Below are 24,784 nucleotides of genomic sequence, written 5' to 3'. Positions count from 1 at the left end.
TCACATAATTTGCAGGTACAGAGCTTCACCTCAACTAATGACAACCACTTCCATGCTGTGACAGCCTGTTATTACCTCCTCTGAGGTCCATTGAAGAGGATAATAAGACCTGCAGTGAGACCAGGTTGGAGCTACATTATCCCTGTGACTTTGAGCTGAAGAGGTCCTCACAGTGTTTACTGTATATTCCACATTAAGTAAGAACACCTCCCAGCCTTCTCAGTACCATGTTCTCAGGCTTCTGGAAGCTGCAGTGAGATTCATTGCCTATCTGTGAGACATCTGATTTACCTGTGCATTATTCACGTGAAGATTTATACCAGCGATCCTCACATCTCCAACCCCTTCCAGAATTCACACCAGCAATTTGTGCATTTTTTTTTTACATTTCTGATAAAGGCTGTTTTTTTAGAAATAGGTCCAGTATTTTTTTAACATTTTTTCCCACTATACACACACACATTGTGTGTGTTTGTGTTTGTGTTTGTGTGTGTGTGCGCGCGTACAGTAGAGGCAACGTTTATTCTAACATTTGCTGTAAACTAGCCGGGTTACATTCTGGGTATGTGCTGGGTATGTGCTGGGTATGTTCTGGGCTAGTTTGAGGCACGTTTAAGGCATTTCTGCATTGACTAACGACCCATAGGATTAACACAGCAGGGATCCCTGGCAGTCCAATTCAGTTTGAATGGGACTGCCAGGGACCCCCGCTTTTAATCTGATAGGCCATTAATCAATGAAGAAATGCTGGGGCTAGTTTAAGGAAAGTTTAAGGCATGTATTCAGAATGTACCTGGGTGTACCTGGGTCTTTTGGGGAATTGCCACTGGTTTTTGTTAGAATAAGAGTTGCCTCTACTGTATGCGTACACAAAGCTAATTGTAAGTATGGGAGTTCGTGAAATGGAGAGTTTTAGACCATATCACCGGGGGAAATGCTTGTGCAGACACATTATGTAATAATCTCAATGTTCTTCAGGGTCATAAAGATACCCCACATCAAAGATGGCCGCCTACTAACAAGAAAGTACAGATATTGGTATCACTTTATTGTGTATATAACTTTTCATAGCTCAGTGCCTATATACCTTCTGAACAGTTGTATTTGTTTCATCAAAGTGTTAATCATCTTGGTGCCCGTACAATACTCCTGTTTGGTCCCATACAATACTCCTGTTTGGTCCCATACAATACTCCTGTTTGGTCCCATACAATACTCCTGTTTGGTCCCAGACAATACTCCTGTTTGGTCCCATACAATGCTCCTGTATTACATGGGTAATTGAAGGTTTCCCGACACCACAGCAAAACCCTGGAGCAAAGAGATAACAGAAGTTAAGCATAAACAAGTTGCATGGGTTTTTTGGAACATTGGCCCATATGCACTAAAGCAAGAATGACCAACTCCAGTCCTCAAGGGCCACCAACAAGTCAGGTTTTAAGGACATCCCTGCTTCAGCACAGGTGGCTCAGTCAGTGTGCTGATTGCAGGGATATCCTTTAAACCTGACCTGGTGGTGCCCACTGAGGACCGGAGTTGGCCACCCCTGCATTAAAGGTTGCTACATGTGAAATGAATGTATGTAAGACATTCTAAAGGTGTGTGCATGTGCGTGGTCCCCCTCTCTCTCCACCCCAATGTGGAACCTCATAACGTTGAAAACAGTCTGGTGAAGAAAAGAATACTGTGTGTGTTACACACCTGAAGTCATTCAGTATCATCTGTTTTGATGACTTTATTGTGTAATACGGAACAATATCTCAGCTGGAGACTCAGAGTTACATGTATACATTATAATCTTCTTCGGGAGACTGTACATTTGTTGTGAGATTCTGCCATTGTTTGAGTAATCAGAGAAGGTGCTTCTACCCAAAGAGGACTCACCTCATTTATAGCCAGAGTTGGATGTATTATCTTTAGGTGGAAGAGGCTGGGAAGAGACCACCCAACTCCTAAGGCCCCTGGAATAAAAATGATGCAAAGTACAATAACATTTACACCCAATGGACTGGTGAAGATTGTTAAGGAGTCAATTATTTCTTACCTTTATAATGGAAAAGCAGAGCATTCTCAAGGAGAGGGGCAATAGCGTCTTGCAGTTCCTCAATCTGCACAAGAAGCGAGATGGAAGGATTGGCAAGTGGTGGGTACCACATTATCACTGCCGGAGGATGAGACAAGAGCAGGGGCGGCCAACTCCAGCCTTCAAGGGCCACCAACAGGTCAGGTTTTAAGGATATCTGTGCTTCAACACAGGGGGTACAGTCATTGACTGAGCCACTTGTGCTGAAGAAGGGATATCCTGAAAACTGACCTGCTGGTGGCCCGTGAGCTGGAGTTGGCCATGCCTGGACTAGGGGAGGGGAGGATGTTTGGGGGAGACATCAACATGGAGAGTTATGGTTAAAGATTAAATAAAGAACCTGGACTATGAGTCCTCTCTTCCATGTGTTTGTTCACTTTCTCCGGATTATACATGGACTCTCCAAGGTAAAGCAGTGCTAACGTACTCCCGTCTACAGTGAATTATGACTATAGGAATTGCTAGTTGTCTCTCACACTTAGGACAAGTTTATAGTACTGGCAATGGCGACTGCGACGTTGAGCAGCGCCGTAGCAAGTACATGTTGTCTGTTGCAGGTAGCCGTAGGGGGTGCGACCGTAACGGCTACCGCATGACGTCAGCCGTCGAGATCGCTGGAAGCCAGAAGATTTTGATATATCCAGTAATCGAGGGGGTGACGTCACGGGCACATGAGCGGTTCCGCCATTGAGGGCGAACCGCTCACGGCCATGCACCCCATTGCGATTTCTGGACTTCTGCACCAGAGTGCAGGAATCGCTGTAGGGACGGCGAAGGCTGACGTCATGCGGTCGTGTCTCAGTCACCGTTGCCCCTACTTCCCATGAGTGCTAAATGCCATGTCTTACATACTGCGCTATATGAATGCACACACAGTTGTCTCTTACACATACATATGTACAATGTAATTCTATCCGTATATACCAATAGGGACCACATATTATCTACACACATTAATAGTAATGTAACACTCTCTTACATTTCTACACCTACCCACACCATTGGTATACACTCCCTCACACACCTTTTGTAAAGCGCTGTATACACTGTGGACACTTTATAAATTTAAATTTACACACACACACACACACACATAAACACTAACATTCAGGGGCAATTTAACACCTTAAGTCATAAATCACATACTGCACAGGGGGGAGGGGTAGGCTTCAGTCACAGATAACATTCCAAGATGCACTGTTTTTAAGTAAGAACCTCTCTTGCTTTATCCATTGAAACACCACCGGAAGAAGAGATTGTATCTCGAAAGCTCGCACAAATAAAAGCATTTAGTTAGCTACAGAACGGTATCGTCTATTCGTTTTTAATTGAATTATATATATACTAGCTGATATACCCGGCGTTGCCCAGGCGTGGAAGGGCAGGGGGCATGGAGTGGAAGGGCGGGGGAGTGCCAAGGGGCGTAGAAGGGTGGGGAGGGCAAATGGCAGGGGGGAAAGGGCAGGGGGAGGGAGGGCAGGGGGCAAAGGGCAGGGGGAGGGAGGGCAGGGGGCAAAGGACAGGGGGAGGGAGGGCAGGGGGCAAAGGGCAGGGGAGGGAGGGCAGGGGGCAAAGGGCAGGGGGAGGGAGGGCAGGGGGCAAAAGGCAGGGGGAGGGCAGGGGGCAAAAGGCAGGGGGAGGGAGGGCAGAGGGCAAAGGGAAGGAGGGCAGGGGGCAAAGGGCAGGGGGCAAAGGGCTGGGGGTGGGAGGGCAGGGGGCAAAGGGCAGGGGGAGGGAGGGCAGTTGGCAAAGGGCAGGGGCAAAGGGCAGGGGGAGGGAGGGCAGTAGGCAAAGGGCAGGGGGAGGGAGGGAAGGGGGCAGAGGGCAGGGTGCAAAGGGCAGGGGAGGGCAGGGGGCAAAGGGCAGGGGGAGGGAGGGCAGGGGGAGGGAGGGCAGGGGGCAAAGGTCAGGGGGAAGGGCACGGGGAGGGAGGGCAGGGGGAGGGAGGGCAGGGGGAAAAGGGCAGGGGGGTCAGGGGGCAAGGTGCAGGTGGGCAGGGGGAGAGAGGGCAGGGGGGAAAGGAGGGCAGGGAGGGTAGGGGGAAATTGGCAGGGGAGGGAGGGCAGGGGGCAAAGGGCAGGGGGAGGGAGGGCAGTAGGCAAAGGGCAGGGGGAGGGAGGGCAGAGGGCAGGGTGCAAAGGGCAGGGGAGGGCAGGGGGCAAAGGGCAGGGGGAGGGAGGGCAGGGGTCAAAGGGCAGGGGGAAAGGGCACGGGGAAGGAGGGCAGGGGGCAAAGGGCAGGGGGAGGAAGGGCAGGGGGCAAAGGGCAGGGAGGGCAGGGGGAAAAGGGAAGGGGGCAGGGGCAAGGGTTAGGTGGGCAGGGGGAGAGAGGGCAGGGGGGAAGGGAGAGCAGGGATGGTAGGGGGGGCAGGGAGTGTAGGGGGGGGCAAAGGGCAGGGGGAGTCAGGGACGCGTTAAATAACCCATTCCCCTGTGTTTACTCACCTTGCACACGGCCGCGCTCTGCTTCCTCCGGGTACCGGCCGCCCTCCTCCTCCACCTCGGGCTCCTCAGAGGAGAGGCTGAGACGCTTCGGTGAGGAGGTGCTGTGCCTTTCGCGGGGAGAGGCGGAGACAGCCGGAGGAGCGCCCTCGGGGACGGGGAGCTGGGGGAGCGGCCTATGTGAGGGGAGAGCCGCAGAGTGCGTCCTCTGTGTGGGGGGGGGGGGAGCGGGTGGGGGGTGAGGGAGAGCGCCAGGTGAGGGAGTGGCCTATGGGTAGTGAGAGCCGTGGTGAGCGCTCTCGGGCATGGTCAGCTGGGAGAGCGGCCTATGTGAGGGGAGAGCCGCAGAGTGCTCTGTGTGTGTGTGGAGGGGAGGGGAGGAGCGGGTGGGGGTGAGGGAGAGCGCCGGGTGAGGAAGTGGCCTATGTGAGGGGAGAGCCGCAGAGAGCGTGCTCTGTGTGTGGGTGGGGGGGGGAGCAGGTGGGGGGTGAGGGAGAGCGCCGGGTGAGGGAGTGTCCTATGGGTGGTGAGAGCTGTGGGGAGCGCTCTCGGGGATGGGCAGCTTGGGGAGCGGCCTATGTGAGGGGAGAGCCCCAGAGTGCGTGCTCTGTGTGTGTGTGTGTGGGGGGGGGGGGGTTGTGTGTGTGTGTGTGTGTGTGTGTGACCTTTGGCCCGTCACTCCGCCTTAGGCCAATGATGGTTGTGCGGGGGCAGGCGGGCCAAGGGAGCAATCTCATTGGCCTGAGGCGGAGTGACAGGCCAAAGGTGCAATGCGATTGTCCCTAGGGACATAGGCCAGGCAGGCAGACATACAGTGCTTTCAGAAATATATAGATAGATATAACCCTTTCTCCCAGACTTACATTTACTGGTCCGACTGCAGATGTTTCTACGGATAATGCCATTTTCCTGGGGCAAGAAACAGAAAGAAAGGTGTTACTTGAAAGATCATGATCCTGTCCTACTTTCTTCTTGGTCAGCCCCATGGCTTCTGGATCTGTAGCTACCTTTCTGTAAATCATTTCCTCAAACACCAAAGGGTTAATCAGACATGTGTATATATGTGAAGGTTCCTCACCGTGCGAGAGCCACAGACTTCGTCATTAGTTTACTTTCGCCGACTGTCAGTTGAACGTTCATCTGGACTTCCTGAGGAAACGACACAACAGCGGTAAATTCCATGAATCCTCCTCACTTTTAAAGCTTTACACTCTTCTGTCCCTCCTTACATCTCAGCCCTAATTTCCTGCTATGCACTATCCCGACTCTTGCGTTCCGCTCAACGATGTCTTCTCTCTACCACCCTTTGTATCTAAAGTCCTCTCCCGTCTTAAACCCTGCTCACTGACTGTCCCACACCTCTGGAGTACCCTTCCCCTCAATACCCGACTAGCACCCCCTCTATCCACCTTTAAGACACACTTGCTTAAAGAAGCATATGAGTAGCACTGTGGCTAATACTATACACATGATACATAAAGCTTGGCCCACTGCAGACGCACTTACCAGAACGCCATCCTACTGTCTCTGCACATTCTTCCTACCTACCAATTAGATTGTAAGTTCTACGGAGCAGAGACTCCTTTTCCTAAATGTTTCTTTTATGTCCCATGATTTGTTATTTGTATAATTTGTTATTTATATGATTGTCACGTGTATTACTGCTGGGAAGCGCTATGTACACTAATGGCACTATATAAATAAAGACATACATACACGGTGAAGACCACATCCTTGTATCTTTGACACGTGAGAGATACTCACTGTATTCAGCACCATCAGTGATTCGCTGGGTCTCTCCAGTGGCTGCATCACCATGAGCTCTACCGAGGGCTGCAGGTGCAGAATAATCCTCTCCTTGTGTAGAGTGACCCGTGGGGTCTTGCTCACACCCACCCTCATTATGATGGGAAGATCCTGCTGATACATCTTTAATATCTGCAGAGTGGATACAGAGATGCTACCTTGGCGCAAATCACTTGATATTGTATTTGTGTCGTGCCCATGAGTCCACAGCGAGAACATGTATTATCTGGTTAGTCTTGATACCTGATGAGCAAACAACCGAATCAAACTTTTGAAAATTCCCCCCCCAAAAGTTTGCTGGAATGTTTTAGCCGGAAAAGTGCAGCCTGGGATGACACGTGGAAGAGAAACTCCAAATGTTTGTGTTTCACCGGAAAAGTATACAATATACCCTGACATACGGAGTCAGAGAGACACAGACAGAGAGGGAGAGAAATCTATCCATTTATATACCTCCCAAAACACTAGAGGTGGGTCTGGCTGTGGCCCTCAGAAGGCTCATGGAAGACCCTATAGCCCTACGCCTTTTGGTTGGGGCAGGAGGTATGGGCTCTCAGGGAGTATTGGCCTGGTGAGTGGGAGAATTAGTTATGTGAGTGGTGGGGATTAGGTATGTGCCATCGGAGGTATGGAGGTGAAGGGGATAGGTATGTGCCATGGGAGGTATTGGGGTGGGTAGGATGGGTATGGGTCTAGGGTACGAGTGAGCTGGAGGGAGGTGGCCAACCCAGGAACTTGGACACTTGAGGAAGTTAGGCCTAACTTTCTGTATAAGATAGCCAGGCCTTTCAGAGCAACCGGGCCAAGGACACTTGTCTCGACTCTCCTCCCCTCTGTCAGCAGCCCTAACACGTGAGAAACATGGGCAATATGTTAATATGCATTTGAGTAATGTACAACGGAGAGGTAATGTGGGAACCACACAGAGCTGCTGTATGTAGATCCAGAGTTGGCAGTGGTTCAGATCAGGTCTTAATAATGATATTTATGAGGGGTAGTTTCAAGTACAAACACTTTTGCACCTTACCTCAGGGCTGACTGATCTTAGCGTTGTGGTCATTAACTCGTTCACTCCTTCAGTCTGTGAAAAAGTAGAATTTGGGTTGGACTTTAACAGTTTCAGTTCAACTAGTGGTGCTATTGCAACCTTTGGTGAGTACCTCTAATTCCCCACTGAGGACATAGACTATTTGAGAGCTACTTGATGAGGTTACAGAGTTATAATACCGCCTCACATCCGGTTTCAATTAAGCTGGTAATAGTCTTGTACATGGTACAGTAGGTACATCAGGTTTTAGACATAAGATTCACCTTCTCACTGGAAATGTCCAAGTTGAAGGCTCCTGCCCATTCCATGGCAGAGAAAGCAGCATTGAATGAGTCCTCCAGCAGAAGCACGTTGTACATGGAGCTGTCCTTGCTGATCTCTGGTAGCAGGACATGATATGCACGGACAGGTATATCCAGAGCTTTTCCTAGCAGAGAGAACTCCACCTGTTGGGGCAATGGAGCCTGTGAGGACTGAGATCAGGAGCGTGAAGGTGAGAAGATATACAAGGTACAGAGTAGGAGGTAATGGGGAAGAGAGGTTAGAGGAAACATGTCTTGGAGAAGGTGACCGGATAGGGCAATAAGGGGGTGAAGAAAATGCAAGAAGGAAGTAATGAATTAATGTAACCAACATTAACGCCAAGCTCCATGTGCTGAGCTGTCACGGTGGGGCGGCGGCATAGAAAGTATTTGACCTGGATTTGGGCTCCAAAATTAATCAGACCTTGAAAGTCAAAAATGAAAACATAAAATTAGCAAAACTGTGAGACCATTTCAGGATGTCTGAAACTACACACGACACCGTCCACAAATCACAGAACGAAACTGGATGTGTTACACAGTGAACCATTTGAAAACTTTGAGTGCCATTATCTCTCCATTACCGCTGATGGAACAGAAGGAGAGGAGTCCTTCCATTCTTCTTCCTTATAGATTGGTTTCTGCGCTCCACAGGACACAATCTCCCCTGGCAGAAAGAAGACTCATTCTGTGCGCCACAGGATGCAATCTTCCCTAAAAGAAAGAAGACGCATTCTGCGCTCCACAGGATGCAATCTCCTCTAGCAGAAAGAAAACGCATTCTGCGCTCAACAGAACGCATTCTCCTCTAGCAGAAAGAAGACATGTTCTGCGCACTAAAGGACGCAATCTCCCCTGGCAGAAAAAAGACACGTTCTGCGCTCCACAGGATGCGATCTCTTCTAGAAGAAAGACACATTCTGTGCTCCACAGGACGCAATCTCCCCTAGCAGAAAGGAGACGCGGTCTGCACTCCACAGGACACAATCTCCTCTAGCAGAAAGATGACGCGTTCTGCGATCTACAGGACGCAATCTCCCCTAGCAGAAAAAAGCCACGTTCTGCACTCCACAAGATGCAATCTCCCCAGCAGAAAGTAGATGGATTCTGCGCTCCACACGATGCATTCTCCCCTAGCAGAAAGAAGACGCGTTCTGCGGTCCATAGGATGCAATCTCCCCTAGCAGAAAGAAGATGCGTTCTGCTCTCCACAGGTCGCAATCTCCCCTAGCAGAAAGAAGATGCGTTCTGCGCTCCACAGGATGCGATCTCTTCTAGAAGAAAGACGCGTTCTGCGCTCCACAGGATGCATTCTCATTTAGCAGAAAGAAGACGTGTTCTGCAATCCACAGGATGCAATCTCCACTAGTAGAAATAAAGAAAATGACGTAGCTATTACGCTACGTCTAAAGGGCACCCGAAGGGTTAAGATACATAAAGTAAAACTGAACTATGAGGACGACAGACTCTCCAGTAATGTAGCTTCTTGTATCTTCATCAATTACACCATGGGTCCTACCTATGTTTTGTGGTAAAAGAGACACATGGGCCTTTGTCTTACTGAGATACTCTTACGTGAAAACCGGCCAACTGACCTTTTTGGGTTCACTAGTGTTCTGCTGATTGAAATAAACTTACCCACAAATTCTCCGAGTTGGACATTCAGCCCCAGGAGAATGTTAGAGGAAGTCAGGCAGAGCTGTACACGGGAGAAATATAGTTACTGGTTTATATAGTCACCCAACGCAGGAATATTACTATGCAGAAGTGACACATTAACTCCTTGGGTGCCTTACAAAGGTAGATATTGCTGGTCTCTCTGGCAACAAAGGGGTTAAACCTTTCGGGTAGATATAAAGCATTGAGGCCCAGAAAACAGCTACTGTGTCGCTGAGACTATATTAATGTAATTAACTGCAGCCCAGCCTCACAGTAAAGAAATGATGTTGAGAATGATCGGTAATATAGTCCCACCACCTGGGTTATGAGCGTCCTTCCCCAGAAATATAACGTGGGCACTTACCTGGTGAGTGAGGATGTTGGGTATTTGTCTCTTTAGTGATTCCAGGCTGAATGTTGGAGACAGAAAGATAAACAGGGGGGGTATTTTTTCTGCAGGTGCACCACCAACATCCAAGCTGTGTCCCCTTCCCGTACCACACTAGTGAAGGCTCTTCTGACCCCCTCCAGGACATGATCAGGGGGAAGCCACATGGGCACTAACCTGTTCGCCTCCTGAGTAACCTGCAGTGCTTTCACAGTTGTTTTGCAGGTGCTGACGCCCAGTTTGGGACTACCGTAGACATCCTGCTGGATCTGCACCACAGAGATGGTATCTGCGGATACCCTCAGGCCTATAACGTTGCCCCCTCTGAAACACATGCAGAGAAATGTGGGAGAGGTCGGTGTTAGTCTACTGGAGGACCTCTGCAAATATGACTGGAGAACAGAGCCCTGAAGACAAGTGCTAGAGCTGAGGCTGCCAACTCCAGTCCTCAAGGGTCAGGTTTTCAGGATAGCCACTGATTGAACCACCTGTGCTGAAGCAGGAATATGCTGAATACCTGACCTGTTGTTGGCCCTTGAGGACTGGCATTGGCCAATGACTGAGCCACCTGTGCTGAAGCAGTGAATATCTGACCAGTTGGTGGCCCTTAAGGACTGGAGTTGACCACCCCTGGCTATATGGTTCTGAACATACTGATTGTTACTACAGCAATAGGAACTCACACGTTGGCTCTGATGAGCAGATCCGTGTTGATAGATACTTCTACTCCCAAGCTGGGGATGAACTGGGCTGCAATCTGAGCAATGTCAGCTGTCTGTATCTGAATCCTGAAGGAACGGGAAGGCGTTAGAAGGAGCTGACTTGTGCCAGTATATAATATAAACTAATACACCGGAAACACGCTGAGAAACGTTACATCGATGCCGACAGAGAAATCGCTTTCTCTGTATTTTATACAATGGATTTCTATGTATTAGGCCTCATCCAGGGGAAGAGCACGCTCACTTGCCTACATGCTCGCAATTAAAACAATAAAACTCAATCCCCCCATCCATATGTGAGCGTGGGGGGGTGCGATGATTGCCGAGACAAATATTGTTGTATCTGTCGCGCTCGCCCTGGTGATCAATGAGGGCGAACCGCTCATGTAACTTCTAACGGCACGCCCCCCCTATGCACGCAACTTGCTGGCGAGGAAGCGCCCGATCAACATGAGCGCCTGATGTCACGGCGCTCGACTGCCAGCGCACTCGCGTTAACACCGGACGAGGCCTTAGTGATGATGTCACACAGTGCAGAAGTGAGCAGCTTCATTGTATGACATGTTATGTGCAGGTATTGCCTATATGAAATCCATGGTGCGTCACAATATCCTGTGACATCATGACCAATGTCACAAGCATAGTGATGTATTATTACAGGCTGTGACACGTGTGATTGCCGTGGATCAGGTGTTACTCGCCATTTAATATCTTTTTTTACCCCAGAGGGGGTGATCGTGAGGCTTGTTAGGGCATCTTGTAGCTGCTGCTTCTGAGCCTGAAATACTGTAAGAGCAGAAATGATTTATAGCGTGACAGAGATAATAATATCCCCCCCGCAGGGGCTGTACGGATCCAGCGAGCAGTGCGGGTATTAGGCAAGAGATGGAGAGTACTGTTCATAGTTACTCCATTCATACTGTTAGTGGGCTTGAGGAAAGCAGGGCATGGTGAGCTTTGATTATATACACAACTGATGAAGACATTGCTCAAGCCCATATATCAGTAAGCATAACAACAAGGTGCTTAGGGAAACATATCATATGAAGCACAAAAGAAAGTGACCGAGGTCACAACAGTCCACTTAGTATGCACTCATGGTGAAATAACGAGGATATAAATCAGGAAATATTATGCACAGAGAAAGCTAGAGTGTCCAACTCAACCACATACCTATGGTACATAATGGTGGCAGGACGTCTACACTGCTGAAAGCAAAAACAATAAACTTTAATAATAATCAATAACAACGCAGAAACAAAAGTAATAAGTATGTAACAGTGAATATAAAAATGGAATAACATAATAATAATAATCGCATGTCCTTTTAAAGCGCTGCTAGTTTTACGTAGCGCTTTACAGAGATATTTTACAGGCACAGGTCCCTGCCCCGTGGAGCTTACAATCTATTATTTGGTGCCTGAGGTACAAGGAGATAAAGTAACTTGCCCAAAGTCAAAAGGAGCCGACACTGGGAATTGAATCAGGTTCCCCAGCTTCACACTCAGTGCCAGTCAGTGTCTTTACTCACTGAGCCGCTCCTTCTTCCATAAATCCCCAGGTAGGTAGGGAGTAATGGGGGCTAAATAGTAGTAGGGCAAACAATTTATATTAATACACCCGTGGGCGTAGTGACGTCACGTCTGTGGCATCCACAAGCCACACTGCCAGCGCACTCGCGTTTACACCGGATGAGGCCTTAGTGATGACGTCACACGGTGCAGAAGTGAGCAGCTTCATTGTATGACATGTTATGTGCAGGTATTGCCTATATGAAATACATGGTGCGTCACAATATCCTGTGACATCATGACCAATGTTACAAGCATAGTGATGTATCATTACAGGCTGTGACCTGCCTCGGAATGATCAGCGTGATTGCCGTGGATCAGGTGTTACTCACCATTTAATATCTTGTTTTACCCCAGGGGGGGTGATCGTGAGGCTTGTTAGGGCATCTTGTAGCTGCTGCTTCTGAGCCTGAAATACTGTAAGAGCAGAAATGATTTATAGCGTGACAGAGATAATAATATCCCCCCCGCAGGGGCTGTACGGATCCAGCAAGCAGTGCGAGTATTAGGCCTCGGCCATTGTCAGCGCTTACACGCTCAGCCATGCTGAGGCACGCTTGTACTTACCTGTGAGCCCCTACAGCCGCAATGAGAGCGACTTTAGTAGGGGCTCGCCTACGCTTTCGCAAGCGTGCGGAAGCGTAGGTCTTAGGTAATTTTTAATTTCAAGCGCTTGCCGGAGCGCAGGGCCGGTCACGTGAGCGGTTCGCCAATGAGTGCGAACCAGCTCTGTGACGTCACTGGTCGCCCCCAGCCCGCCCCCTGACGGCGCACAGAGAAAGCACCCGCAAGGCCAGGGAAAGCACCGCTTTCCCTGAGCCTCAACGCGCCTCAGCATGCCAGCGGGAAGCTTGGCCGAGGCCTTAGGCAGGAGATGGAAAGTACCGTTCATAGTTACTCCATTCATACTGATAGTGGGCAGGGCATGGTGATATTGATTATATACACAACTGATGAAGACATCGCTCAAGCCCATATATCAGTAAGCTTAACAACCAGGTGCATAGGGAAACATATCATAGGAAGTATCAAAGAAATAGGAAATATCAAAGAAAGTGACCGAGGTCACAACAGTCCCCTTGTTACGCGCTCATGGTGAAATCACAAGTATATCAATCAGGAAATATTGTGATTGATATACTGTGCACTGATCACCCATTATATTATTATAGCGTACTCGCTTCGAGCTACAATCTATTCAGTTGTGGGTATACTTACTATACGTCTGTCCAGTACATCGCTGATAGACTTGGTATTAACTTTTTTAGCTATACCACACTGAGGCACAAGCTATATATCCATTCTGCATGTGCCAGTCATTATATGGTTTCCTTCATTTATAGGGCAACGAGTCTGATATACAGGACTTGGAGGTAGTTATTTAATACTTATTTTATAATTTGTCTGTCTCCTTTTTTAACCCTACATATTATTAAAGGTTTATTTATTTTCGTTTATCACTTTATGAGAGCTTGTTCTAAAGGGGTCCTCTCTCTTGCTTAGGCAAGTATAGTTTATGTTACTAGGAAATATTATCCACAGAAAAAGCTAGGGTGTCCAACTCAATCACATACCTATGGTACATAATGGTGGCAGAACATCTACACTGCTGAGAGAAAAAGCAATAAACTTTCATAATAATCAATAACAACGCAGAAACAAAAGTAATAAGTATGTAACAGTGAATATAAAAATGGAATAGCATGTTCTTCTATAGCGCTGCTGGTTTTACATAGCGCTTTACAGAGAAATTTTGCAGGCACAGGTCCCTGCCCCGTGGAGCTTACAATCTATGTTTTTGGTGCCCGAGGCACAGGGATATAAACTTACTTGCCCAAAGTCACAAGGAGCCGACACTGGGAATTGAATCAGGTTCCGCTGCTTCACACTCAGTGCCAGTCAGTGTCTTTACTCACTGAGCCGCTCCTTCTTCCATAAATCCCCAGGTAGGTAGAGAGTAATGGAGGCTAAATAGTAGTAGGGCAAACAATGTATATTAATTCACCCGTGGGCGTGGTGACGTCACGTCTGTGGTGTCCACACGTGGGATGTTGTTTGGAGGAGTGTAGAGCTACAGGTCATACGGTTGTATACTGGATTACTTTTTCAGTCATGCAATGATATACATTTTGACTGCCTACTAGTGTTTCCACTTTTGCACTGGTACTTAGGCAAGCGATGGTCTAAGGATACTATGTATTCATGCTGTATCAGCACATCGATACATGCTGATGAGACGCTCACTACGTTAGCATTGAATACACGTTATGCATCTGCTCCTTGCACTCCGTGACATTCCACCCATGTAATTCCAGGCTCTCCAACCAGGCGATTACGGGTCACTTAGTAATTATACTAAAGTGCTGTGTACCTGCTGGCATATTTGCCGCATTTGGTTTGGCATGTGTGCGTGTTGATACATGTGTAATACAGCTCAACCCCGTTACAGCGCGATCCGTTACAACGCGGATCCGCTTATAGCGCGATGCAAGCGTGGCTCCCAATTTTCATACATTTGAATACATTACAACACTATTATTGGTATCTTAAATACTTTATTGTACAATGCATGCAATTGTACATTATTTCTAACGCGATCCGCTTAAAGCGCGATGTGATTCTTTGGACCCCCAAGCACAGCGTTATAAGGGGGTTGAGCTGTACTTATCACTTTTGTTTCTGCGTTGTTATTGATTATTATTAAAAGTTTATTGTTTTTGCTTTCAGCAGTGTAGACATCCTGCCACCATTATGTACCATAGGTATTTGGTTGAGTTGGACTCTCTAGCTTTCTCTGTGGATAATTTATCCTTATTTATATACTCGTGATTTCACCATGAGTGGGTACAAGGGGACTGTTGTGACCTCAGTCACTTTCTTTTGTGCTTCACATGATGAGTATTGAACATAAAAGGTTTATCAACGCAGGATAGAATATAGCCAAACTCCTTTGGAACCCCAGCGACAAATGACGCAGCGGACGTCACCAACGTGATGTCGCACGGTGGCGCGTTACCATGGAAACGGGATGTCATTACGTCATTTGAGCAGCGTGCGTATCTGTATTATACTCCAAGTAGCGTGTATCTGTATTATACGCAGAGCAGCATGTGTCTCTTTATCACACACCGAGCAGCGGAGCAGCGTGTGTATGCTATATGTATTGTACGCAGAGCAGTGCGCGTATCTGTATTATACACAGAGCAACGTGTGTATCTGTATTATACGCAGAGCAGCGTGTATCCGTATTATACAAAGAAAAATGAAGGAAAGGAGGAGCAAACAGGAGACTTGATTTGAGTTTTGAAAAACTTCAATAAGGTGTTCACAGCATCAGAGCTTTAGTACAGATAACGTTTCAGGATTAATGTGTCCCTTCCTCAGACGTGTTGGGTCTTGTATTATACACAGAGCGTGTATCTGTATTATACGGAGAGAAGCATGTGTATCTGTATTATAGACAGAGCAGCGTGTGTACCTGTATTATGCACAGAGCAGCGTGTGTTACTGTATACACAGAGAGGACACTTACTGAGCTGCATAGCTTCCCGGCTGTATCTCACTATTCCTACACATGGGGACACCACCGTGTCAGCCTGGAACACGAACCCCAGGGCAATAACCAGACACCACACTGTACGCATCTTCCTCTGAGGAGGAGGCCACACCGCGGAGAGTAACGAGTATGACCCAGGGAAGGGACGCGAGGGCTCCTGCAACTCTGAAACACTGAGATGAGGGCAAATAAAAAAGCAGGATGTCACCCTCTAACATTAATATACACCCCCCAAACACAGGTTGCTGTCACACTGCCACCCTACACAAAGCAAATACTGGGAGGGAGAGATGGAGAGAGAGGGAGAGAGAGATGGAGAGAGAGAGAGAGATAGAGACATGTAACTGTACCTAGGTATGTATAGCCACATTACCTGTACTCAGTATTTCCTGCGATGTTCTTGTCTTCCCTCTTCTCGCTGCCACACTCTGTTACTCCTCCGCTGAGAACAAATGGTGCCAGCTTTATATGGTGAACGGTGACTAGATACAACAAGGCAGACAAAGGAGGTGATAAGAGATAAAATATTCTCACACACGCCCAGATCGTCGAAATCCCTGCCAACAAATAAAGCATAACACAAAATACGATACTGTGTGTCCTGCAGATCAGTTCCACAAAATAGAAGGAGATTACAGATGAGGACGTCTTGCCCTGGTAGATCAAATCTGTGAGATCTGTAAGAGAAATATTGTGACTAGGCGACAGGAATGGAAATAAAGGTGGGGGTGCTGGGTCTGTTGGGTGGTGGGTATTGGATGCTGGGTGTGTTGTGTGTTCTGTTGGGTTTTGGGTGTGTTTGGTGTCCTGTTGGGTGTTGGTTTGTTGGGTTCTGGGTGTTGGGTGTTCTGTTGGGTGTTGGGTGTGCTGGATGTTGGGATGTTGGGTTCTGGGTGTTGGGTGCTCGGTGTGCTGGGTGTTTGGATGTTGGGTGCTGGGTGTGTTGGGTGTTCTGTTGGGTGTTGGGTGCTCGGTGTTCTGGGTGTTGATTGTTCGGATGTTGGGTGTGTTGGGTGTTCTGTTGGGTGTTGGGTGCTCGGTGTGCTGGGTGTTTGGTCTTTGGATGTTGGGTGTTCTGCTGGGTGTTGGGTGTGCTGGGTGTTGAGATGTTGGGTGTTGGGTGCTCGGTGTGCTGGGTGTTTGGATGTTGGGTGCTGGGTGTGTTGAGTGTTCTGTTGGGTGTTGGGTGCTGGGTGTTGGGTGCTCAGTGTGCTGGGGGTTGGGTGCTTGGATTTTGGGTATTATGTTGGGTGTGCTGGGTGTTGAGATGTTGGGTGTTGGGTGCTCGGTGTGCTGGGTGTTTGGATGTTGGGTGTGCTGGGTGTGTTGAGTGTTCTGTTGGGTGTTGGGTGCTCGGTGTGCTGGGTGTTGGGTGTTTGGATGATGGGTGTGCTGGGTGTTGTGTGCAGGGTGCTGGGGTTGGGTAGTATAAAAAATTAAATATTCTTTAGAAAGGGACGTGTGTGAGGGTTGTGAAAGAAAATTAGGGGCATGTTCTTATAACAGTAACATACAGTGAACTGAATAACGCAAAGGGTATTTTTTTTTAAAGTTTTTGAATTCAAAGAAGAGCCACCAAATTAATAAAGGGGATGGATAATCTGATTTATGAGGAGAGAGCTAAATTAGATGTATTTATATTAGAAAAGAGGCATCTAAGAGGGGATATGATAACTATATACAAATATATTTGAGGAAAACACAAGGAGTTTTAAAAGAACTATTCGTCCCAAGGACAGTATAGACGACACAGTGTCATCCCTTAAGATTGGAGGGAAGGAGATTTCACCAGCAACAAAGGAAGGGTTCTTTACAGTAAGGGCAATTACAATGGGGAATTCATTACCCATGGAGACTGTGATGGCAGATACAATAGATTTATTCAATAGGAGGTTGGACATCTTTTTAGAAAGGAAAGGTATACAGGAATATACCAAAAAAGTATACATGGGAAGGATGTTGATCCAGGGAGTAATCCGATTGCCAATTCTTGGAGTCAGGAAGAAATTTATTTTTCCCCTCATGATATATCACTGGATGATGTATCACTGGGGTTGTGTGTTTGCTTCCTATGGATCAATATACTCTAAGTACGGATATAGGATAAAGTAACTGTCGTCTAAATTTAGCATAGGGCGAACTTTATGGACGTTTATCCTTTTTTTAACCTAATCTACTAAGTAACTACAGTATGTACCTGTTTAAATATGCACCTATGTAACTATGTACCTATGCACCTACAGTATGTAATGTTAGCTGTTCTAATGTCCTCATTAACGCTCTGAATCTCCCCCACGGGGATAACATTATTTGACATGTTTATATGTTTAATGTATGTGAAGTGTCTGCACCACAACCTATAAATAATTCATTATAGCAACCAACCGAAATATCTGCACGGGGTGCAACTCAGGGGGAGAAAATCCCTTATAACAGAGGTAAGAAACTCCCACAGACGCAGGGCATGTAAGGTAGCACGAGACACAAAACCATTTAATCCGACGGGGCTCAAAACACACACAAGTTCAAAACAATTGGAACATACATCACCCCAGCGAACCCGCCCAAATCCATATAATCCTACTATAAGTGGGAGATATTAATATTTACGTGTAGACAAGTGAGAACATAAGTCAGGAGTGGGAATCAGAAGGACGCTCTCCAGAAATGTGTACAGGAAAGCAGGGCTAAGTGTAAACACAAGCGTCTGCAGTCTCGCTACGGAGAAAGTAGTGAGTAAACACATGTTAGGTACACATACATAGATTGTAAGCTCTACGGGGCAGGGACTCCTTTTCCGATTGATTGGATGGATGGCGATTTGTAAATAAAGATATATATGCTGTACATACAGAATAACCACATTGTACATACATAGATAATCCCCATACAATATATAAGAAGTGTGTTAGTATCTAAATAATTACCTACAGAACACCAGGCATGGAATATTCTCAGTGTACAGATATTAAATAGAGATGTCTCAGCACTGCATGGCAATAGGGAAATCCCTCTCCTGGCTTCTGATCAAATCCCACATCTCACACTCCATTCTTCTCCTCACTTTTAAAGCTTTACACTCTTCTGCCCCTCCTTACATCTCAGCCCTAATTTCTCGTTATGCACCATCCAGACTCATGCGTTCTTCTCAAGGATGTCTTCTTTCTACCCCCTTTGTATCTAAAGCCCTCTCCCACCTTAAACCTTTCTCACTGACTGCCCCACACCTCTGGAATGCACTTCCCCTCAGTACCTGACTAGCACCCTCTCTATCCACCTTTAAGACCCACCTTAAGACACTCTTGCTTAAAGAAGCATATGAATAGCACTGTGGATATTCTGAACACATGATACATAAAGCTTGGCCCCCTGCAGACGCACTTACCAGAACTCCCTCCTACTGTCTCTGTACGTTCTCCCTACCTACCAAATAGACTGTAAGCTCCTCGGGGCAGTGACTCTTCTTCCTTAATGTTACTTTTATGTCTAAAGCACTTATTCCCATGATCTGTTATTTATATTATCTGTTATTTATTTGATTACCACGTGTATTACTGCTGTGAAGCGCTATGTACATTAATGGCGCTATATAAATAAAGACATACAATAGTGCTGCAATCAGAAAACCCACACAGGAGTATCGAGTGTATACTCATCATGTAATTAGGGAGTGTAATCGGGAAAAGTTCCTCTACCCGTACTTATGCACCGAGAGTGTGTGTCCTGCCTCTGCACTGTCTCTTCACATGTAGGATAGGGGCCGAAGAGATGGAAAGGGGTGAGGAGTGGGATGTCATGGACCGTCAAGGAAATGACATGTAGTGCTCCCAAAGTCAAGTTCCCCAAAGGGAACTCCTTCCTGTGAAATGTTTAAGGGGTCTCAGGTGGGTGATTGATACGTTGTTCTATTCAAATCTGACAGCTAGAAGTATTTTTAATGTATTTATGAAAGTGAGACTTCAGAGGTGTCTCAAATCTTGTGACTGCTCCATTTTGTTTGAGGTCACTGTGTGTGGTCACTGTGTGAGGTCACTGTGTGAGGTCACAGTGAGAAGTCAATGTGAATGAGGTCACTGTGTGAGGGGGTCGCTGGGAGAGGTCATGGTGAGAGGTCACTGTTTGTGATGTCACTGTGTGAGATCACTGTGAGAGGTCACGGTGAGAGGTCACTGTGTGTGATGTCACTGTGTGTGATGTCACTGTGTGAGGTCCCTGTGAGAGGTCCCTGTGAGATTTTCCCTGTGAGATTTTCCCTGTGAGAGGTCCCTGTGAGAGGTCCCTGTGAGAGGTCACTGTGTGTGATGTCTATGTGTGAGGTCACTGTGTGAGGTCACGGTGAGATGTCACGGTGTGAGGTCACTGTGAGAGGTCACTGTGTGTGATGTCACTGTGTGAGGTCACTTTGAGAGGTCACTGTGAGATCAGTGAGTGCTTGTACAGCCAGAGTCCCCACCTTCCGTTATCTGTATTGTCTCTCTGATAAGGAGAGGGGGGATTAGGAGAAGGGAAACACTTGATTGAGAAATACTTTCCGCATTCAGAGTCCCCCCGGGAAAGTGAACATCCCTGCCTATTGCAGTCTAAACAAACAGGCATGCTCACACCAGCAGAACTGGCTTCTTCGTGGGATTCGCGTTATTGTGTGGGTTTCGGTTGTTATACTGGATGCCACATGCTGGGAGAGTTCAGAGACAGGGGGGAGAGTGAGGGGTGTAAGAGGGAGTGAGAGAGAGAGGAGGGCGGGGGAGTGATGGGGGAGAGTAAGTGAGTGAGGAAGCGAGGGGGTAAAAGTGAGAGAGGGGGCCAAGAAATGCATGAGGAGAGGGAGGGCGATAGAGAAGGAAGCTCACATGGAGGTGTGAAATGGGGGTCTCGTAAGCCCGTTGACAGAGGGGGGGGGGGGATTGGTTGGTGGCCCTGCCTGCAGTAATCCTTATTTAGGGAGTAAGATCAGGGTACTGCTGGGTGCTATTACTCAAGCACTTTGCATGTGTGTGTCTGCACTTTGTACAGTATGTCTCATTCTTCTTTGGGGGGGATTGCCCCTCTCAGTGTGAGCATTGCTGCTCACAATCCCCCCCGGTTCAGATACCCTTTCCCTGTGTATCTCTTGTGGATAATGTTGGCGCAAGAGTTTCCTGGCTGGGCACCTCTGTTAATCTTCCTGGTTCGAGGCTCCCTGAAAGTAAACACGAGACGAGGATATGTAACAGAAACAGGCTGTGCCAGTTATATAGTGACAGCCTCCGGGTAGCAGTTCAGGGGTAAGCCAGAGTACAGGAACAGCAGCTGGCCAAGGACACTGTCATTTCCTTCTGCCTCCAGGCCTAGGGGTTTTTTGTACTCTGAAAAACAGTGACCCCAATACAACTTATAAGGTGGGAGTGAAAATACTCCAAATTACAAACTCTATGTATATGTAGACATACAGTATATATACTCTTCAATGAATACCGGATGGATGTGTGCCGCTCCTCTCAGTCAGTCGGATCTTCACAAAGTTCTCCTGCACAGGATTCAGCCCCAAAGAGAGGGGTGTGATAAGTAGGTTTGCCAGAATTGAACCTGAATGTCCTGTATAATAATAATAGCTTGTTCTTGTATGGCACTGCTAGTTTTTACGTAGCGCTTTACAGAGACATTTTGCAGGCACAGGTCCCTGCCCTGCGGAGCTTACAATCTATGATTTTGGTGCCCGAGGCACAGGGATATAAAGTGACTTGCCCAAAGTCACAAGGAGCCGACACTGGGAATTGAACCAGGCTCCCCAGCTTCACACTTAGTACCAGTGTCTTTTACTCACTGAGCCGCTGGCCAGTAAAAAAAATGAGAGGTAGTAATGGCTGTGACAGTAGAGGGTAACCAGGCTCTCAATAAATGTCCAAGTAACAATGGGTCTGTCGTGCGCATCAGTGTAGTTGACCAGGTCTGGATGCTTCAGACACTGGAGCCATGCGAGGGAGTTATGCCAGGCCACAGAAGTAACCGGTGCAGGGAGAGGGGTATGATACTTCACCTGCTTTCCTCCGGTTTGGGGCCCACTCTCCTCGTTGGCTCCTGCGTGCCGCCGTCAAGAGGTATCAGGAAACTGGAAGGAAAACGGCGCTACTGCGCATGTCCGGAAAAAAGCTCCCAGAGTAATCTTCACACAACTTTATTGAACACACACAGGGCTACACCAGCATCTCCAGCATCTCCCCCTCTACGCGTTTCACCCTTTCACAGAGGGCTTCGTCTCGGAGTGGGGAGAGGTGGTGACAGCCTCTTAAATAGCCTAAAAGCCCGCGAAAGCGGATTAAAAGATTTTAACCACTTCAGTACTAAACAGTTTTTGCAGGAGTCTCATTACAAATGAATCCTCATATATGCATTGTTCCCTTAAGACATCTCTAGGTACATAACATGCCAACCCAGGGAATAATCAGATAATAAACTTACATAAAGATAAGACTGTTTGGCTGCATACTGAAGGTGTATAAATGCACTTAAAATGCTAGAAACAACACTGCAAGAAAAAACATTATCTGCATTCCTCCTACATGGAACCAAACTAGTATAAATCCATTATTTAAACATATAAGGACTTCATAATCTACAAAAGCCATAGTTATTCAACCCTATGCTGTTTGGCCACGGAGTGCTGGGAAAGGTTTATAAGCGAGCAAAAGAAGGGGGGGGGAGGGATGTGTGGAGGGGGGGGGGGGAGGGAGGGGGGAGGGATGTGGGGAGGGAGGGGTGTGGGGAGGGGGGTGGGGGCGGGAAACCAGACAAACACAAAAGACAAAGCGAAGGATAACAGTAAATTCACAGTTCACATGATTTCATAATTAAATACATGTCTATGGGCATGCATATCTCAGGTCAAAGTTCACTAAATAATTCTAGAGGAAACATCGCAGATCCCAATCCACATTAAGTCCGTTGGGTTGTAGTGTATTTAATGTATGTATCCAGTGTGCCTCTCGTTGATGTAAGAGCTTCTTCCTATCCCCTCCCCGTGGGGGGATGGCTATGTGTTCAATTGCACAGCAATGGAAATTATCTACTGTACCCAACGGACAGTTGTTAAAGTGAATTGGTACCGGATGTGTCATGTCTTTGTTTTTTATTAACCTAAGATGTTCTAGAATGCGGACTTTCAGGGCTCTACTCGTTAGGCCCACATATTGCTTTTTACATCCGCATTGTAACAGGTAAACCACACAATTAGTTTGACATGACATGAACGATTTAATTTGATATTTGTGTCTATCCTCTTTGTTGGAGAAATGCGTAGTCTTAATCATTCTGGGGCAAATTTTGCAATGTCCACATTTATAAGATCCAATCAATCTCGGAAAAAAGGAACGTTTGGTTTTGCTATCATTAGTTGTTTTCAACATACTGGGTGCCAGCATGTTCCCTAATGTAGGAGCTCTACGAAACACTATCTTTGGTCCTACACACACCATTTTACTCCATAATGGATCTAGGGACAGTGTGGCCCAATGTTTGCGTATTATGGCTTTGATAGAGTTCGCTTGTTCGCTAAAGTTAGTGATAAAGAATGGCGCTTCTGTGTTCTCGACAAGTGACAGGGCGGATGAGATGAGAGAGAGGTTCCTGTCGAGGGGGTATGACGATACGAATCTTGAGCAGGCATACCAGCATGCACTACATACGGATAGGAATACTCTTATCAACACGTCATTAGGGGGTAGTGCCAAAGACACACTTGTCGAGAACACAGAAGCGCCATTCTTTATCACTAACTTTAGCGAACAAGCGAACTCTATCAAAGCCATAATATGCAAACATTGGGCCACACTGTCCCTAGATCCATTATGGAGTAAAATGGTGTGTGTAGGACCAAAGATAGTGTTTCGTAGAGCTCCTACATTAGGGAACATGCTGGCACCCAGTATGTTGAAAACAACTAATGATAGCAAAACCAAACGTTCCTTTTTTCCGAGATTGATTGGATCTTATAAATGTGGACATTGCAAAATTTGCCCCAGAATGATTAAGACTACGCATTTCTCCAACAAAGAGGATAGACACAAATATCAAATTAAATCGTTCATGTCATGTCAAACTAATTGTGTGGTTTACCTGTTACAATGCGGATGTAAAAAGCAATATGTGGGCCTAACGAGTAGAGCCCTGAAAGTCCGCATTCTAGAACATCTTAGGTTAATAAAAAACAAAGACATGACACATCCGGTACCAATTCACTTTAATAACTGTCCGTTGGGTACAGTAGATAATTTCCATTGCTGTGCAATTGAACACATAGCCATCCCCCCCACAGGGAGGGGATAGGAAGAAGCTCTTACATCAACGAGAGGCACACTGGATACATACATTAAATACACTACAACCCAACGGACTTAATGTGGATTGGGATCTGCGATGTTTCCTCTAGAATTATTTAGTGAACTTTGACCTGAGATATGCATGCCCATAGACATGTATTTAATTATGAAATCATGTGAACTGTGAATTTACTGTTATCCTTCGCTTTGTCTTTTGTGTTTGTCTGGTTTCCCGCCCCCACCCCTCCCCACACCCCTCCCTCCCCACACCCCTCCCTCCCCACATCCCTCCCCCCCTCCCTCCCCCCCCCCCTCCACACATCCCTCCCCCCCCCCTTCTTTTGCTCGCTTATAAACCTTTCCCAGCACTCCGTGGCCAAACAGCATAGGGTTGAATAACTATGGCTTTTGTAGATTATGAAGTCCTTATATGTTTAAATAATGGATTTATACTAGTTTGGTTCCATGTAGGAGGAATGCAGATAATGTTTTTTCTTGCAGTGTTGTTTCTAGCATTTTAAGTGCATTTATACACCTTCAGTATGCAGCCAAACAGTCTTATCTTTATGTAAGTTTATTATCTGATTATTCCCTGGGTTGGCATGTTATGTACCTAGAGATGTCTTAAGGGAACAATGCATATATGAGGATTCATTTGTAATGAGACTCCTGCAAAAACTGTTTAGTACTGAAGTGGTTAAAATCTTTTAATCCGCTTTCGCGGGCTTTTAGGCTATTTAAGAGGCTGTCACCACCTCTCCCCACTCCGAGACGAAGCCCTCTGTGAAAGGGTGAAACGCGTAGAGGGGGAGATGCTGGGGTAGCCCTGTGTGTGTTCAATAAAGTTGTGTGAAGATTACTCTGGGAGCTTTTTTCCGGACATGCGCAGTAGCGTCGTTTTCCTTCCAGTTTTC

General features: G+C 47.0%; 1 protein-coding gene across 1 annotated transcript; it reads right to left on the bottom strand.

The window, feature by feature from the left end:
• Positions 1-1,027: 1,027 nt before the first annotated feature.
• LOC142466352 (uncharacterized) lies at positions 1,028-23,373 on the bottom strand. Its single transcript, XM_075571203.1, has 19 exons — positions 23,291-23,373; positions 21,593-21,664; positions 20,648-20,755; positions 15,950-16,831; positions 15,553-15,749; positions 12,353-12,437; positions 10,411-10,515; positions 9,905-10,051; positions 9,704-9,749; positions 9,319-9,379; positions 8,013-8,104; positions 7,642-7,824; positions 7,358-7,411; positions 6,289-6,462; positions 5,603-5,673; positions 5,388-5,433; positions 2,045-2,108; positions 1,885-1,961; positions 1,028-1,311 (listed from the first exon to the last, which is right to left on the bottom strand). The coding sequence occupies exons 1-19, from the start codon at positions 23,371-23,373 to the stop codon at positions 1,270-1,272; spliced, it is 2,589 nt and encodes an 862-aa protein (XP_075427318.1). The 3' UTR covers positions 1,028-1,269.
• Between the last annotated feature and the right edge of the window lie 1,411 nt (positions 23,374-24,784).

Source organism: Ascaphus truei, chromosome 15, assembly GCF_040206685.1.
Source record: "Ascaphus truei isolate aAscTru1 chromosome 15, aAscTru1.hap1, whole genome shotgun sequence".
Lineage (NCBI taxonomy): Eukaryota > Metazoa > Chordata > Amphibia > Anura > Ascaphidae > Ascaphus > Ascaphus truei.
This window is presented reverse-complemented; position numbering and strand designations above follow the sequence as displayed.